At 33.8% G+C, this 17,376-nt stretch overlaps 1 protein-coding gene across 5 annotated transcripts in view; it reads left to right on the top strand.

Annotated features, from left to right (window-relative positions):
• Positions 1–17,376, top strand: part of ATG5 (autophagy related 5) — a 207,343-nt gene that overhangs the window by 26,325 nt on the left and 163,642 nt on the right. For all 5 annotated transcript variants that reach the window (XM_054699069.1, XM_054699071.1, XM_054699068.1 and 2 more), the window contains exon 5: positions 8,942–9,104. In XM_054699069.1, coding sequence (XP_054555044.1) covers positions 8,942–9,104 — 163 coding nt within the window. The remainder of the gene's footprint in view (positions 1–8,941; positions 9,105–17,376) is intronic.

The raw sequence follows: 17,376 nt of genomic DNA, 5'->3' as shown, positions 1-17,376 counted from the left end.
TTGGCAGAACCATTTAAACATACAATGTATAAGTGCCTCTTTTTTGTTGGAACGTAATATACTATATTTAAAATTTAAAATATTCTGCAATATTTATTTGTTAAAAATTACAAATAGGAAGAACAAAATCCTGAGTGTAGAGAGTGGCATCAGAGTGGTGAGGGAGACAACCTAATACCACTGAGTAACTCAAAGGCTGTTTTGATTGAATAGAGAGAGGGGTTAGGAGACAGCATTCTATAGACTTGTTCTAAATATGATTTGAGACTTCATAATTCCTATAGTTTTCAAGACCAGGCTAGATTACTTATAAACTAATTTTGTGTCGATGCTTTTTAAAGTGCTTGTGTCTTTCTTCATTCTCTGCCTCCCAAGCAATTCACAGATGTCACTGAAGGATTGATTCTTAAATACTATGGATACCAGGAGGGAGATATGTTAAGAGTCTGAAAAGTCATCTAGGTGTCTGATTTGCTTATAGGGACACTCAGTAGCAATCACCCAAGGCTGCTCATCCATTTTTCCTAAGATACTTTCTTCATGTTTTATTGAAATTGAGATTTGAGGTTATTGGCATTTATTTTCCTATCATTTGCACTAATGTATTTCTCAATACATTACCCCAGTTACCGTGGAACCTTATAGAGTGGGGATATGGTTCAGATATGCATGGGGTTCAGTTACTCTGGTATGCAACATAGCAAGAACTGCCTGTAGATATAATAACTTAAGTTTCAAATGGTATGAAGGCAAAACTACTCCAAGCATAATAAGGGTAGAAGTTCCAGATTGCCTAACAAGTCTTTCCTGTTATATTAAAAAATAACTTCAGTGATTAAATTATTTGTTTGTATGTGTATGAGATATAGAAATTCATAAGAACAGACTTTGAAATCTTTGTTAAAGTATATCATAGCCATACTCATTAATTTATTCTTTCAGCAAATAACGTGATTTTGCTGTGTGTCAGCCATATTCTTTTTAGGAGCTTGGGATACGCAAGTAAATGACACAAACACACTCAAACACTCAGGCACTTTATGGTTCCTAGCTGGCTCTTCTACAAGCCCTCCCTTATTATTGATTGAATGACTCAATGAATTATAATAATGATAGGGAGAGCTCAGAATGTTTGGATTGGTATAGATTGTTGAATGTGGTCTGTGGACCCCTGGGAGTTCCCAAAACCCTTTCAAGCAATCCATGAGGTCAGATCTGTTTCCATAATAATGAAATGCTATGTGCCCTTTCCAAGGTGTTTACATTTGTACAGATCTACAAAAGTGATGGTGGGTAAAGCTGTTGGCACCATAGCACAAAGCAAGCAGGGCAGTGCACCAAATTGTGCTAGTAGCAGTCATTGTTTTTGTCAACACTACACACTTGCAATGAAAAGAATACTAACTATACCTAAGACTATTCTGGATGAAGCAGTATTAATTACCATTAATCTTGATTCTTCATTACGTGTCTTTTTAATCGCCTATGTGATGAATTGGGAAATATACATAAAGGACTTCTGTATGCCAAGTATAGTGGTTGACTTAAGAAACTACACTTTTGCCTTTGTTTTAGTTACAAGGTGACCAACTTTTTTCATGAAAGAACATTTTTATTTGAGAAGAGTGACTGACACACTGTGGTTATTCAGACTTGGATATTTGTTGGACAGTTTCTTGAAAATAAATGAAGGGAAAACAACTGATGGTATTTATTTCCAGTAATAAAAACTTGAACTTTTAAGTGAAAATTAGAACTTTGGGAAACATCTGTCTGCCACCATAAACTTGACAACTTTATTATTCTTTAGGAATTTTCTCATGATACTGTTGGTCATTTTAACAAGTCTGTTTTGTGATTTTGTATAATAAAATGTGCCAACATTTGGAGATCTACATCAACTCAGATCAACTCAGGAAAAAAATATTTTCCAAATGACCAATGCATGATATTATAAGAAAATACCTGTATGATTATAACTGTGTATTATACCTGTATAATAGGTCTGTAAAAGCACAAGGTTAGAATCAAAGATATTAAGATACTACTACTTTTTCCAAATACATATTTTTTATAAGCTTGGTATTTATATATACTTTAAGGAAAAAAAATTGCAGAATGTTGGATTTAGAAACAAACAAGATAATCCATTTATTTCATGTTAAACTGGATATTAAACATATTTGTAAAACTGTAAAATAATACCTGTTTTTCCTAAATTTTTGCTGACATTCTGAAAAATAGTAATTTTTCATGAAAACAGGAATTTTACGTTAACATGTGATGGGTTTATTTCTGGTATTTTGAAGTGAATTGCTCCTTGGGGTCCTTAGAAGGTCATACATTTTCTTCCCAGATGGAAAGCGAATTAGGAGACATTAAATAGAAAGCAGACTTGTAGAACTAATAAGGAAATTATAGAGGACGTTTCCAATTTGCTCAAATACCAATGTGTTTCTACCAGCTGTTCTTACTCTTTCTGACCCTGGCTATGTTGGAGGAAAATTATTGTCCATAGTTTGTCTATGTACTAGATTCTCTCTTATTAAAGTTATACTGAGGTATGACTTAGCGCAAAGGTTGTCCCCAGGTATGTAATCAATAGTTTATACTGACTGTGTCGGGCCACCTCTGTTGTACTACCTTATGACGTTTGATTGATTATGATGAAACTGAGTAAGCATTAAGTTTATAGTTAGAAAATCAATGCTTCTAGAGTAACAACAGATTTTTTTAAGTTTCTAGAAAATTGTTTATTTTCTTGAAGAATAAACAACTGGGACTACATCATACTACAAAGCTTCTTTACCTCAAAAGAAACCACAACAACAAAAAGTCAGCCTAAGGACTAGGAGAATATTTATTTGCTCGTAACAGTCTGAATGGGGGGGGGGGTGTTAATTTCCAAAATACATAAAGCCTTAGTAAACATACAATTAAGCCTTTTTAGGATCAAAGAGAGCCACCAGGCAGGACAAAATAAACTCAATGAGAAAGAGAATATATCTAGAATTCTTATACTATAATCATATAATCACATTGTTCAGAATGTAATCCATTCTGACATGCAGATAAGCAGGAAAACTTGAATTATATCTAGGGGGGAATATGCTGCTGATAGAAACCAATCCTGAGATAATTAACAAAAAATGAAGCAAAACAACTATTAGAAACTCAAATGACTTAAAATAAAATTTACAAAACTATAGACCTGAAAAGAACAGTATCTGAAATGAAAAAATTCACTGGATTTTTCACAAGAAAGGTTAAGTTTTGGAGATGACGCAAGAAAGACTCTATGAACTTGAAGACAGGTCTATAGAATTATCTAATGTGAAGAACCAAAAGAAGGAAATGAGGGGCTGGGGCAGAGTTCCAGTGACGTGTAGGAAATTGCCAAACTATTGAACATACACATAGTTAGAGTCCCAGATGGAGAGGAGAAAGGACAAATGGTCAGAAAAAAAAAATAATTTTTAAGAATGATTAGATTCACATTTCTTGATTTCAAAGCTGCGGTAATCCAAAGTGTTTGGATCCAGCATAAGGATATGTATATGGATCAATGAAACAGCAGTGAGTGCTTAATGTAAATGTTTACATATATGGGCAGTTGATTTTCTATGTGAAAGCCAAGACAATTCAGTGAGGGAAAGAATAGTTTTCCAACAGATGGTGCTAAGACAACTGCAAAAGAATGCAGTTGATCCCTCTTAAAAAATAAGTGGAATGGATCAAAGACTTAAATATAAAAGCCATAATTATAAAACTCTTAGAAAATGACATAGGAGTAATTTTCATGACCTTGGATTAGGTAATGATTCCTTAGTTATGACACTTAAAAAAAAAAAACAACCAAAGTAAAAATAGATAAATTATATTTCACCAAAATAAATTTTCATTCTTCAAAGGAAGTGAAAAGGCAGCCCACAGAATTTTTATAAAATATTTGCAAGTCAGATATCTAACAAGAGTAGTACACAGCAATTATAATGAACTCTTATAATTCAATAATGAAAAGATAAATAACCAGTTAAAAATGGGCAAAGATTTGAGTAGACATTTCTTCAAAGCTACATAAATAGCCAGTAAGTACATGTAAGGATGCTCAGCATAATTAGTCATTAGGCAATGCAAAGAAAGAGCCCAGTGAGTTGCCCCTTCCTGCCCATTATGATAGCTGTAATCAAATAGTTGGACAGTAACAGGCAGTGGAGAGGGTGTGGACTAATTTGTATTCTTCATATGTTCATGTTAATCTTGGGAATGTAAGATGATGCACCCACTTTGGAGAACACCCTGGAAGTTTCTCAGACAATTAACATCTATTTTCCATTTGATCCACTAATGTCAAATATAGTTATATACCCAAAGAATTGAAAATTTTGTACTGCTATATGCTACAACATAGGTGAACCTTGAAACAACATGCAAAATGAAAGAAGGTAAATAAACAAGATTGCATATTGCACCACTCATTAATAGGAGGTGTCCAGAATACCCAACTCCATAGAGATAGAAAATGGATTTGTGGTTTTCAAGTACTGGAAGGAGGCAGAATGGGAATGATTGCTTATAGGTATGAAATTTCCTTCTGGAATGATGGAAGTGTTATGTAATTAGATAGTAGTGATGGTTTCATAACCTTGTGGATATATTAAAAAACACTGAATTATATGCTTTAAAATATTGAATTTTAAGTAGATTACATATAAGATATCTCAATAAAAAAATAGGTAATTTTCCAAATTTGGAGAAAACATCAATATGTGTGTCCAAGAAGCTCAGCAAGTAAATATATAGAAAACTACACCTAAGCAGATCTTAATTATACTGCTGTAAACCAGTTAAAAATAGAAAATCTCGAAAGTAGTCACAGAAAAATGACACATCATAAAAGAAAACAGTGATGTGAATGATGACTGCTTACCAGGGAAGTTCAAAAGAAATGCAGTGACATTTTCAGGCATTGAAAATTCCTCACACAGTAATTAAGAGCACCAAAATATGCGAATAGTAAATACCTCTTAATTTGTTTAAAAGGGAAATGACTACTTAAAGAATAATAATAATAATAATCTTAAGGCAGGGCTAATGTCTGTAAAATACATGACTGCAATTATATAAGTGTTTGGGCCACACAATCCTCAGTTAGCCATGGATCAAAGAAGTGATCATAAGGGAAATTAAAACTATGTTAACTAAGTTATAATCTTTGAAAGAACATTTTACTACTTTATAAGAGTAAGCCATTAAATTATAGCTTCATATTTTCCCTGTCAGAATGCTGAGTCTGCTGATAGAGATGACTCAACAGTAAAATAGAATAACATTGCTATGTTATTAGACTGGGGGGCTATGTTAGACTGGGGGGCTTAAACAACAGAAACATATTTTCTCATGGTTCTGCAGGTTGGAAAGTCCAAAGTTAGGGTCCAACAGGATTCCATTTCTGGTGAGGTCTCCTCCTGGAGTGCAGTTGGCTGCCATCTCACTGTCTTCACATGGCCCCTTTTGGGTTTGAAGGAGAGTGAGGCATTTCCTTATGTCAGGGAGAGTGAGCTGTGATGTTTCTTTTTATGAGGACACTAATCCCATAGATCAGTACCCCATCTATATGACCTCATTTAATTGCTCCCTTAAAGGCCCCATCTCTCCAAATACAGCCCCAATGGTTTGCTCCTTGAACATGTGATTATTGGGGAGAGGGGAATGAGGGACACAAACTTTGAATCTGAAGTAATAATTATTGGCAACTCCTGTATTTCTAATGGGATGCTATACTTGTGGATTGTGTGGGAAATATTTTCACTAGAGCAAATATTCTCTGCTCTATTGTCTTAATAGAATATTGCAATATTACCAATGATTTGAAAGGCTTTTCTTTCTCCATTTACTTTAAGTGGTTTTAGTTTAGTGTTGTTTAATGTTGTTCAGCTATTTCTACTCTATCATCTATCTCCATTAACATTTTAATTAAAGGACACAAGTAATATCTATGTCCATGGGAACTTTCGATCATTTCTGCAAAATTGAAGTTAGGTTTCATTTATTAGTTATTCTGACTTAGAAGTTTAGTGAAAGCATAGTGTCAAACTCACTACCTTTATTTACAAGAATTTTTTTGGACTGAAAATATTTGTACTTATAATCAACTGCTAATATATGTAAGAGAAGATTAGAAATGTACTGTATTGAATCAAGGGTCTATTTGTAATTTTATTGTGAATCTTTGGAGAAAAGTTTTCTCACCCTCACCCCCAAGTGAATCACAGAAAGAGAAGAACATTATGAAAAGAAGCTAAGGGGGCTTTGACTGAGACATGTGAATTTATACTTGGCCACAATTTATTCAAGACACCCTGACTATCTAAGCAGATACCTTTTGTTGTTGTTGTTGTTGTTGTTGTTGTTGTTATGTCACACTTTCGTTTCCTCCAAGTTAATTTCATTAGAGTTTACCTCTCTCCTAGATAGAGGTAGAGCATTCTCTGTTGAAGGGTAGGTACACAAATATCTGCATTCTCTTGATAGACTCTTTGCTGTAAGAATGTCATTAGTAATTATCAGCTGTCATTAAGGTGTCAGCATTGGTTAAGCTTCCAGACCTGCAAAGCAATGGAAGCGAGGAAGTACCTTCCCTGGCTACAGGAGCCATTGAGCGGATTAGCAGCCTACATGCAGCAACACTAAAAAATGGTGTGATTCTTTTCTCTCACATCTCACACTGAACTTTTGAGTGATTATGTCTCTCTTTTTCTTTTTCATAATCAGGTTGTATGTCTTGAAGTTTTTTTAAAACTTCAAGAGTGTTTAAGGTAAACTAGGCTATCAATACAAACCAAATGACAGTATTATCTTTAGAATATGAGCTTTTATTTTTCTGCAATCCATTCATAACCAAAGTGGATGATTAGCAACATAGTGAATTGTATATCTAAAAAGGCCTTATTTTTTAAATTTATAAATCAGATATATCAAAGTTAAAATTTTCTTAAATAGAAATAACTATCACAATGCTACTAGTCCATATACAATAGAATTGATATGATGTCTAATATTTTGTCCTGGTCAAAAAACTATAACAAATTTCCTTAGTTTAGCTAAAGCAAAGCAAATATAGTTGATTGTTAAATTGATTAACTCAAGGGTCTCCTGTTCCCTCCCTCCCTCCTTCACCCCATCCCATAGCCTCTCCTCATTTAGTTTTACCTTTCTGTCTCATATTCATTCTCCTTTTGCATTTTCAGTTTGATGAAATTTTATATTTTCTCATGTTCTTTGCATCTGTATACCTATGTCTGGAAACATACACCTTAGTTCTTGTGGACTTCTAGTTCAAGAGGATCATGAATGAAATCTTTTTGTACCTAGAGAGTCAATTTGATTGTCTCATCTTTTCCTTCTGCTCCAGGCCACTGTTGCTAGTGGGTAGTTACATAGTGACTCACTTTTTGCTCAGCAGAAACTATGAGATTAGCCTCCATTAGAACAGAAGAAGATATGACTGATAATTTGCATTTAAAGAAAATACACGGTAAGGAATGGCTGTAGGTTGTTGTCAAAGGCTTTTTCTTATGGAGGGAGGGCATCTATTATAAATTTCCTGGTCATTCAGAGCTTTCCATGACTGGGGTAATTAAATGTTGTTTATTAATACAGTAACCCAAGCAGACTAGAACTAAATGCTATTTTCTGACATTATTTGACTCAGTGAAATCTGCATTAGTCATCTCATTTACATAACTGCTCAGATGTCTAATGATCATTGCCTCAACTGACAAAAAAAAAATTCAGTGAAAGTATAGGAAGTAGATTAGCTGCTTGAGCCTAAAAGCTATATTTTAGCAACTTTATTAAGGTCTGATTGACCGATAGCCAATTATACTATTAAAAGTATACATTTTGGTAAGTTACCATATTATTACCATAATTTTTATATTCATTGATTTGTTGACATTTTTTGACTGGTTTCCTCTTGGTTTTTTTGTTTTTGTTTTTGTTTTTGTTTTGTTGTTGTTGTTACAAATACAAATACATTGCATGCCCCTGACATGCAGTGGTGTCAAATTAATTATAGTCAGTAAAACTTTACCCTGAATTTTGAATATTGATCTTCTCCCGGGCTGGTGATGCTGTGTGATGCTCTCTTGTGACATGGGGCAGTGGCAGCTCTGTCAGCCACACAGTCAGGAGAGTAAACAGCTGATGCTCTATAGACTATTACTCACTTTCAGTACATTGTTCAATAAATTATGTGGGCTATTCAACATTTATTATAAAGGAGGCTTTATGTTAGATGATTCTGGCCAATTACAGGTTTTTGTAAGTGTGAGCACTGTTAAGGTAGCCTAGGTTAAGCTATGGTTTTCGGTAGTTTAGATGTATTAAATGCATTTTTATATTCTTCACCAACAATGAGTTTATCAGGATGTAACCATCATAAATCGAGGAAAATCTATGAAGCTGCTGTGAACATCATGTTCAAGTCTTTGTGTGGACATATGCTTTTATTTCTCTTAGGTGAATACCTAGTTGTAGGATGACTGGATCAGATGGTAGGTATGTTTTTATCTTTTTTAAGGATACTACCGAACTCTTTTCCAAAGTGATTGTGCCATTTTACATCCTCACCAGAGTGTATTCCATTCCACATTCTTACTAATACTAGGTATGGTCATAAAGCTAGTTTTCAATTTAGTGTTGTTTCATATCTTTTTTCATGTTGTTGTAAACCATTATTATATTATATCAGGATGAATATGCCAGAGAGCTAAGGATTTTTAACCTAATTTAAAAGTTATATTGGAATCTCTTTATTGGAAAAGTAAGAGATGATTTGCTAAAAACACCAGCAAAGTGGGGACAATACAATTCTTTAAGAAGCTAGTTTAGTAATGTATGTACCTATTTTATGTGTGTTTTTTTTTTCCTTTAATAGAGTTTTCCAGAAAAGGACCTTCTACACTGTCCCTCTAAGGATGCAGTTGAAGCTCATTTTATGTCTTGTGTTAAGGAAGCTGATGCTTTAAAGCACAAAAGTCAAGTAATCAATGAAATGCAGAAAAAAGATCACAAGCAACTCTGGATGGGATTACAAAATGGTAAATATAACATTGTTTAATTTCTGACTATACCACTTTACCTAGTATAAAGTAACTATAATTGATGGTACAAGTTTAAAATCTAGGCTCTACACACAAAAATTTGCAAAGACACTCCCTTTAATTATTGCTTACGTTGTACTCTTCCAATATTCTTCTTTTCCTGGATTCCCTATTATTAGACTGATTCCTTTATCCATTACCATAAGACAGTATAAACTTCTTAAACTTCCTGTGTTTAATTTTTGGAGAAATTTCCTTTACTTTTAGTCACTGTCCTTCTGGAATCACAGGAGAATCACTGTGTGCATACAAGAGTAGCTCTACTTGGGTTGGGTATCAGCTCTAACCTTTCTTTGCTTTTCAGAACAGTAAGACTTGCTTTGTGCTTATATTCTCTCTTGTAGCTGGAATTTAGAAGATGTACTCAAGGAAAAAGCTGAGGGGAACCTGTAACTCGCCTCTGTATTCTCTATCTTTTAGATATCGGAGCTCCTCATTCTTGTCTGCATTGATTGCCCTCCAGTGCCTTCTAACAGTTGTTCTTTATATAGGAAGTCCTTGCTTTTACGTGGATCCACTGTGTGTGAATTTCAGTTAACATACTTAAGTTAAATAATAACAGTCCCCCAGCAATGTGTTTCAAATTTCATTTGCTATAGTATATTCTGTGAATAATTACATAAAATACAAACTTTTAAGTCCATGAATCATTATAAAACAGCAGATAATACATCATTATTGGTGACTAGTCATACCCCTTCTTTCACTGTCAGTGAATAAATAAGTCATTATGTATCTTTTAGTTCACCCACAGACAGCAAAGTATGTAGTTGTGTTGCCTGCTTGTCTCCAGTAAAAATCCCACATAGCATTTTTCTAAAGAGGTATTCTAAAGAGGAAACTATCCAACAAAGATGAAAGTGTAACAAAGAAATGCAAAGTGATAATGCTGGTTGTGAAATTTGAATGGGATGTAATGAAATTATAGAAGAAATAGGTGACAGTGGGAATGTTGAAACTATCATCACTTAAGAGACGGGAATTTAGTGAAGGCAGACTTTTCACAAAAAATGTGGAAAGTAGTTGTGACAAAAGGGATGCAGTTATCCCAGAGGAAGTGATACTAGCAAAAACTTTGTCTATAAGGAGAAGACATTTTGTGACTTTGAAAGTTCACTTATTAGATGTTGATCCAGACTTAGAAAAGAACTTGACAACTACCCAAGGTTTAGGAAAAATGCTTGCTCTTAAGTTATACATCAGGAAAGCAAGCACTATTGAAATGATGCTCAAGTTATTTTCACAATGAAATAAGACACATTCTCATTTTTTTTTGTTTGTTTGTTAAAGATTTATTTATTTATGCATACAAGAATGGAAGTACAAGCCCGATGTGGGGGGGGAGAGGATTCACCAGAGACAGAGTGGGGAACGGAACAGGCAGATCCACTGAAATATACTGCTGAGGGGAGCAGCGGGCGAGTCAGAATTGGTTTGCTACGCCATGTGGGTTTCTCCCTGGCCAGGTATCTATCTTGTGCTGCATTGGTTGCGATTAGCTTCATAGGTTGTGTCTTAACCCTTTGCGCCACCAGGGAGGCCCTGTTTCTAATGTTTTAAATTACGTGTACTAAATAGTTTTATTTAGTTTTTCCCTTTCATGTACATTTATAGCCAACAGTTTTCAATGTTTTAATGATTTTTTTTGGAGATCACGGGATAATCATAAATAGTCCCTTTCGTTATTAAGTTCCCACTGCACAGTTTCATATTGTATGCTCACTTTTCTAGTCCCACACTACTGTGCAAAGTAGGGCTGTCTGTAATTTGTCCTTTGATAGTTTTTTTTCAATCAGGGAACTGTCCAGTATAAACTGACAATAACTAGAATAATCTACTAGAACCTCCCCATCCCCCAGTTTTTTAAACAGGTATCATCAGGTTTTATCTTTTGGTTATGTTATTACCAATACAAAGAGGTATTTATAGTTATTTCGTACATATTCAACTTTTATTATGCAAAATATAGATCAATATCTGTTACTTCAGTAGTACAAAATGTTCATTTTATGAATATGAATACTGTAAATTAAATGTTCTCATTTCTTCTGTGTTTCTTGGGTTTGACCTGAGTTACACGGATTTTTGTTGTTGTTAGCTACCTCTCATATTTCTCAACTAGATTATGAGGTTCAACAAAGGCAGTTCCCAGGCCTTTCACCTCTTTTATATTACTGAGTACATAAATTCTTATTAAATGATTAAAAGAGTTCAGCCCCTTAAGTAGGTGTATTTTTTTTCCTTTTTCTCACTGTTTGAAGATGAAGTGGTATTTTAGAAGACTTTTGAATAAGAAGGTCATTTAAAAGGAAGAAGACAAGAATCTTTTGATGAGAGATAGATTTGAGAATCACTGGGTTTCAAAATTGAAGTAAATAATTTAAATGGACACTTAAGTAGATGTTCTTGAAATGTATTGTGAACATGCTGATTCTGCTATAGAGAGCTCAGGATTTAGCAGAAGTTCTAAAAATGAGATGTTTCAGTTGGGGCATTGGAGGATTGGGTTTAGAGGATGATGGTTAAGAGTTGTGAAAAAGAACAAAGGCCTAATTTAGTCACAGCTCTACTAATAACTCCATAGGGCAAGTCCCTCAACTTCCTTTGTAAAACAAGAGAATATCTGTCATGTTCTTACTTTTATGTGTCTTTAGAGGCTTTAATGAATCACTAACACAGTTTATGTGAAAGTGTTTGAAAAGAAGTAAGGCTGTCTTGATAAAAAGAGTTTTTTACAAGTCATTTTGGGACTCTAGAATGGAGCTTGGCAAACAATGGTCACGGGCGAGTTGCTCTTATTGCAAAGAAAGTTGTATTTGAATCTGGCCACACCCATTCATTTATGTATTGTTTGTAGTGGTTTTCACACTACAATGGCTGGGTTAACTAGTTGTGACAGAGACAGACCAGGTCACCCATAGTCTAAAATATTTACTATCTGAAAACATTTGCCAGTTCACAGAAGATTGACCAAGCCAGCAGCTCCTTTTTATCACTGATCAAAAAGCAAGACTTAAAATGTTATCTATTCAGAACTTAGTATGACTTGATGTATCAGACTTAGTTTAACAGTTGCCAGATATTTTATTTGGTGGTATATCATTGCTATATTTTGGCATAAAATTACTTTTTCCTATTTTTGTCTTAGTTCTTACTCTTTCTTAGATATATCACTGTTATAAAGTTTTTATTGAGTTTAATTCTATTGAATTACTTTTCAGGTTGAAGCTCATTATCTGACTTAAAATGTATGTGGTTAAAATATACTTTATTCCAGGGAAGCAAATAATGTTTAAAAATGAACAATGATGTAAAAAAATAAAAAATAAATAATTTAAAAAAAAGAAAAACAATTATGGTAAAAAAATTATACTTTATTCCATTTTTATTTTTAGCTATAAGCTATTTTTGTAGATATGTTTGATTTTGCTTGTACTGGTAACGATCGTTCTTCCACACAAGATCTTATGAGTGGTATCTTATAGATGGATATTAGAGACCTTGTTAGTTTACCTCTACTTTTAAAAAATTAAAATATTCACTCAGGAGATCTTCAGCTGGGTAAAAGTTGTTTGTAGAAAACACATTTTGGGGCAAAATAGTGAATATTACCTAGATGGGGGTAAATTGGTGAAAGTTGGGTGCAGCTACTCACTCTGCTCTTTCTTCCTAGAATGCCCTCTCCTTCCCTTTTTTGCCTACTTAAGTCCTACTTATGATTTCATGCTCATTTCTCCTGTCATCTTCTGTAAAGCCTTCCCTCTTTTATTTCGTTAGCCAGAAATATTTATCAAACCCACAACTACTGCCTGGCACTATCCTAGGAACCTAGGGATCATCCAATGAGAATAGAACAGGGAATGACCCTGTCTTCATGGAACTTACAGCCCAGTAGAGATGGAACTATTTTTGTTTTCATATTCTCATAGTTCCTTGTCCATTTATAAGCATTTTTACTCTCATATTTTATCATACTCTGGTGTAGTTATGGTTTATATATTTCTGATAAATATAAATTTCTCCTGGCTAGAGTGTATAGCATGTAGTATAGACACAGGCGTAGAGTAGATGAAATATTGACTGAAATAATTTCTTTGTTCCTTCCTAGTACTACAAAGAAATAATACTAGCAACTTTTTACAGCTTATCACTATAAAATAAGGACAAGCACCTTTTACTTATGGAAATAGATTTTATGTTTAAGAATTTTTCCATCCAAAAGAAGGTGTCAAAGATATTTCACCTTTTGAATAGTATAATTGTAATTGGTCAAAATTGAGACATAGCAACTAGTAAATTTATTTCATTCAGAACTGCACCTGTAGAGCACAGCAACTGAACAACAATTTAAACAATGTTTGAATACTTTCAAATGCTAATTTTAATTTTTCAGATCTCTGTGAAAGAGAAATAAGAAAAGCTTTTGAAACCAAGAAAACTCATTTAAGGCACACTGTGCCTTTCAGTGTTTTTTATGAGTTTTCATTTTAAATATAAAAGTAACCTCCTCATCAAAAAAATTAAGAAAAGAAAGTAGCGTTTTTATTACTTACGAGGCAGTTGTCAGTGTATGTACAAGCTCTACTCTATTAAATGTCAAGCTGTTTTTCCATTATAAACTAGTGGTTTGAGGAAACGGCTAAGAAATATTTTTAACATAATCTATGACTTCGTTTTCAGCTTTAGTTTCCTAAGTACACTGAGAAAGAAAAGGTAGTATTTAATGAATTCCATAGTCTTTCAAATAAATGTAGGTTTGACTGCTAAATATGATTTAAAAAATTTGCTATTTTCAAGTATGGTTAATTTTTTTGAGCTGAGTAACTTTTTATAGAAATTACCTATTTTATTTGGTAGTAATCAGTTTAACTTAGTACTGGCTTTTATGAAGAAGTTAAAGGTGATTTTTATAACAAGTCAACATTTTGAAAATACTTTTGTTTGGTAGGTAACATAAAAGACAAATCAATGATTCTTGCTCTTGAGGGTTTGTGTGCTAGAGACAGTTGGGTTTTCATTGAGTTGCTTTGTTTTTATCAGTTGCCTATAGTAGACTAAGAATCTGTTGGTCTGAGAAGGAACAATGGACCTGATCTTTACTTTACTGACTCTTTTACCAGTGGCCATGGCAGATCACTGTCTCTATAAGCTGAAGTTTCTTTATAAATGAGAGTGTAGTGATTCTTTATAAGACTAAATTCAAGCACTATAAATATGTATGCATATATACATGTACCTGTATTCAGTTGATCCCAGAAGAACTTCTCAAAAGAATATTAATGTTAATAATATCTCTCTCTCCCTCTCTCTCTCTCTCTCTTCCTCTCCCTTTCCCCTTATCTCCTATCCCTCCTTCTCCTTCTCTCCTTCCCTATACTTTTTAAGCAGGACTTTGGTGGGAGGTAATAGATAACTTTCCAGAAGTAAGTGTGGTGTCATGGAAAGACCTACTAAAACACAAAGACAGAGATTTTAGACTCAACTTTGTATCTTGAAGCTTCAGTTTCTGTGATTTTGTTACCAGATGTGCCAGGTGCTGCTTAGAAGGAGATTCCTAAGTAGAACATTGAATAGAAAGCATAAGTGCTCTTTTTGAATCTTTTTTTTTTTTCCCAATAAAAGCTTGGTCTTTGGTAAGCCTTCTTTTTTCTTTAGTAAAATTATCTCTCTCTCTTTTTTTAAACCAGTTGTGGGTACACTGGCATTACATTGTATAAATAAGAGCAGGAAAAAGTAGTATAACAGCCCCCCACATACCTATCACTCAGCCTTAACACTTTCATTATATGGCTAGTTTTGTTTCATCTTTTACTTTTTTATCCCTTCCTTGAGCTTAGAGTCATTTTTATTCTTTCATCTAGTGTCACAAATAGTGCTTACAGAATATACTCTGATATTTAATTGATTATAGGAGAATAACACCCAGATCCTGGTAGTGTGGATTAGCCAATTACAAGAAGCTGCCATGTGTTTAATGCTGTGTTAGGCATGTGGAACATAGGGAGGCTATGACAGAGTTTACAGTCTAGTAGGGGAAGCAGACATTAAACAGATAGCCTTTAAAAAATTACTATTTTTATAACTTGTGTTCTAGAGAAAGGGTAAAGAGATAGAGAGCAGAGTGGTTGTGATGGAAGTTTTCCAGACACAGGGAGTGATCTGGAGTAGGCTCAGAAGCAGAAGAGCAATTAACAAGTTCCGGGAGCTCAAAAGAAGGCCATATGAAATCTTACAGTATTAGAGGGAACCAGTCACCTTAGAGAATAGCATGTTTCAAGGACTGGGGGCAGAGAAGTTCTGTATGCTTTAAGAAATTGAAAAAAGACTAGTATCCCTTGGATATAGTGACCAAGAAATTAGGGTGACACAAGATGATGTTGAAGAATTTGGAAAGAACTAGATGATATAGGTAGGGCCTTTCAGGCCAAGGAAAGAATTTAGATTTTAGTGCAGTGGGAAGCTGTTGGGGGATTTTTAAGCCGTAGAGTGATAAGTGATATATGATGGTCGCCTTTAGGGAGACAATGGTAGAGATAGAGATAAGCAAATAAATTTGGGGTTTATTTTGGAGGTAGAATTGACACAATCTTTTATTAAATTTGAGGTAATGTTAGGGTAAAAGGAAAAAAAGAACCAGTCCTTGGGTTTCGACTATTGATAGTGTTGCTTTTTATATTGTGATATGAAATAATGAAATAGAGAATAGGTTTGGGATGGGAAACAAGGCTGAATTGAGGTCAGCCAGTGAACAAGAGGTTGAAATGTCTCTGTGACATTCATATGAACATGTATTGAATTAGTTGTGCTAGAGTTAAGTATTGTGTGTGTCAGTAGATGGATAAGGCTTAACAGATTTGAATTGGATGCTGCAACTTCTAATTTCTTATTCATTTACTTTAGTGTCCTCTTTATTATTTCATCTTTAAGGATATGACAGTTAATGTTCCCAGTGATACATGGCAGTGAAAAATGGATCAGTCCTGTCTATTCAGGAGGTTTCATCATTCTTTATATCCACTAGCCACCACGTGATTTTCTTTCTGTATACAGCTGAGTTAGTAATTTTCATTATTGTTTTACCTACAATGCAATGAGGTGAATAAGTTCAGTCTGAAGCTGTGTGTGTGGCATTTGCTTAAAGCAAATGTGAAACCTACCTTTATATTCAATAAATTTTACTGTGGAACAACCAAGTGTTTTACTCTATATGTGTTCTTAAATTTTTTAGTGTTCTACTTTCTACTTAAAAATAATGGAACTCTAAATTTTTTTGTATTTATGTTTTAATATAAATCTTTAAAGATACTTTACTATGCTTCTGGAGAAAGATTGCTCTTAAAATTACATGATTTAATTGGATAAATAAATTTGGTAATAATTTGGATCATAGCCTCTTACAGTGCTTTGTGTAGAGTTGGCAGTGAATATCATGGAAAATAAAACTTGTTGAAAACATTTAGACAGTTATTTCATAATGCACTACAAATTATACTAACACAGGTTTATTGAAAAGAGTCCATTAATAACAGTGAATAGTCACATGTCTCAGAGTTCATTGATGGTAGAGAATGTATTTTTGCGTGCAAGATTCATATTTGGTCCTGTTTAAAAATTTTTTTTAGAATGTGTGATCTAACATACTATCATTCTTTCTATAAGTTAAGTTTGGGAAGGTTCAAAAACCTCTTCCTTTTGAATGTTGGTACATTTTTTAGAGGAATGCAGACAATATTAGCTGATAAATGATTTTTGCCTTGGAGTCACAGCATGTATTTACTATTTGAATTAATAGCATGGGCCTCTTTTTTCTTCTTACAAAAAAAAAAAAAAATGCACCACCTACACACAGTTATATATGCACATATAGATGAATTACTTTGTGGGTTTTTTTGTTTTGAAATTAAGATTCATGATTCTCCTTAAGAGAACAGAAAACCTCTGAAACTTTCCTTATTAAATTTTTGTTTTGTCTTGTCTGTTAGCTCCTTATCACTTTCTCCTAGAGCAATTTTTTTCAAAGTGTAGCAGTGGGCCAGAAGTACGTAGGCACTTGATTAGAAATGTGTCCTAGACCAACTGAAATCATTATACTGGGGTAAGGTTCCAGCAACATGTGGTGCAGCAATCCTTCAGTGATCGTTACTGAATTTTGATAACCACCATTCTGGAGCAGGATTCTCAACATTGGCACTGTAGATATTTTGCACTG

This window comes from Talpa occidentalis, unplaced genomic scaffold, assembly GCF_014898055.3.
Source record: "Talpa occidentalis isolate TD23 unplaced genomic scaffold, MPIMG_talOcc4v2.1 talOcc4.2, whole genome shotgun sequence".
Taxonomy (NCBI): Eukaryota; Metazoa; Chordata; class Mammalia; order Eulipotyphla; family Talpidae; genus Talpa; species Talpa occidentalis.
Note: the sequence above shows the minus strand (reverse complement) of the source record. Positions and strands in the feature narration are given on the sequence as shown.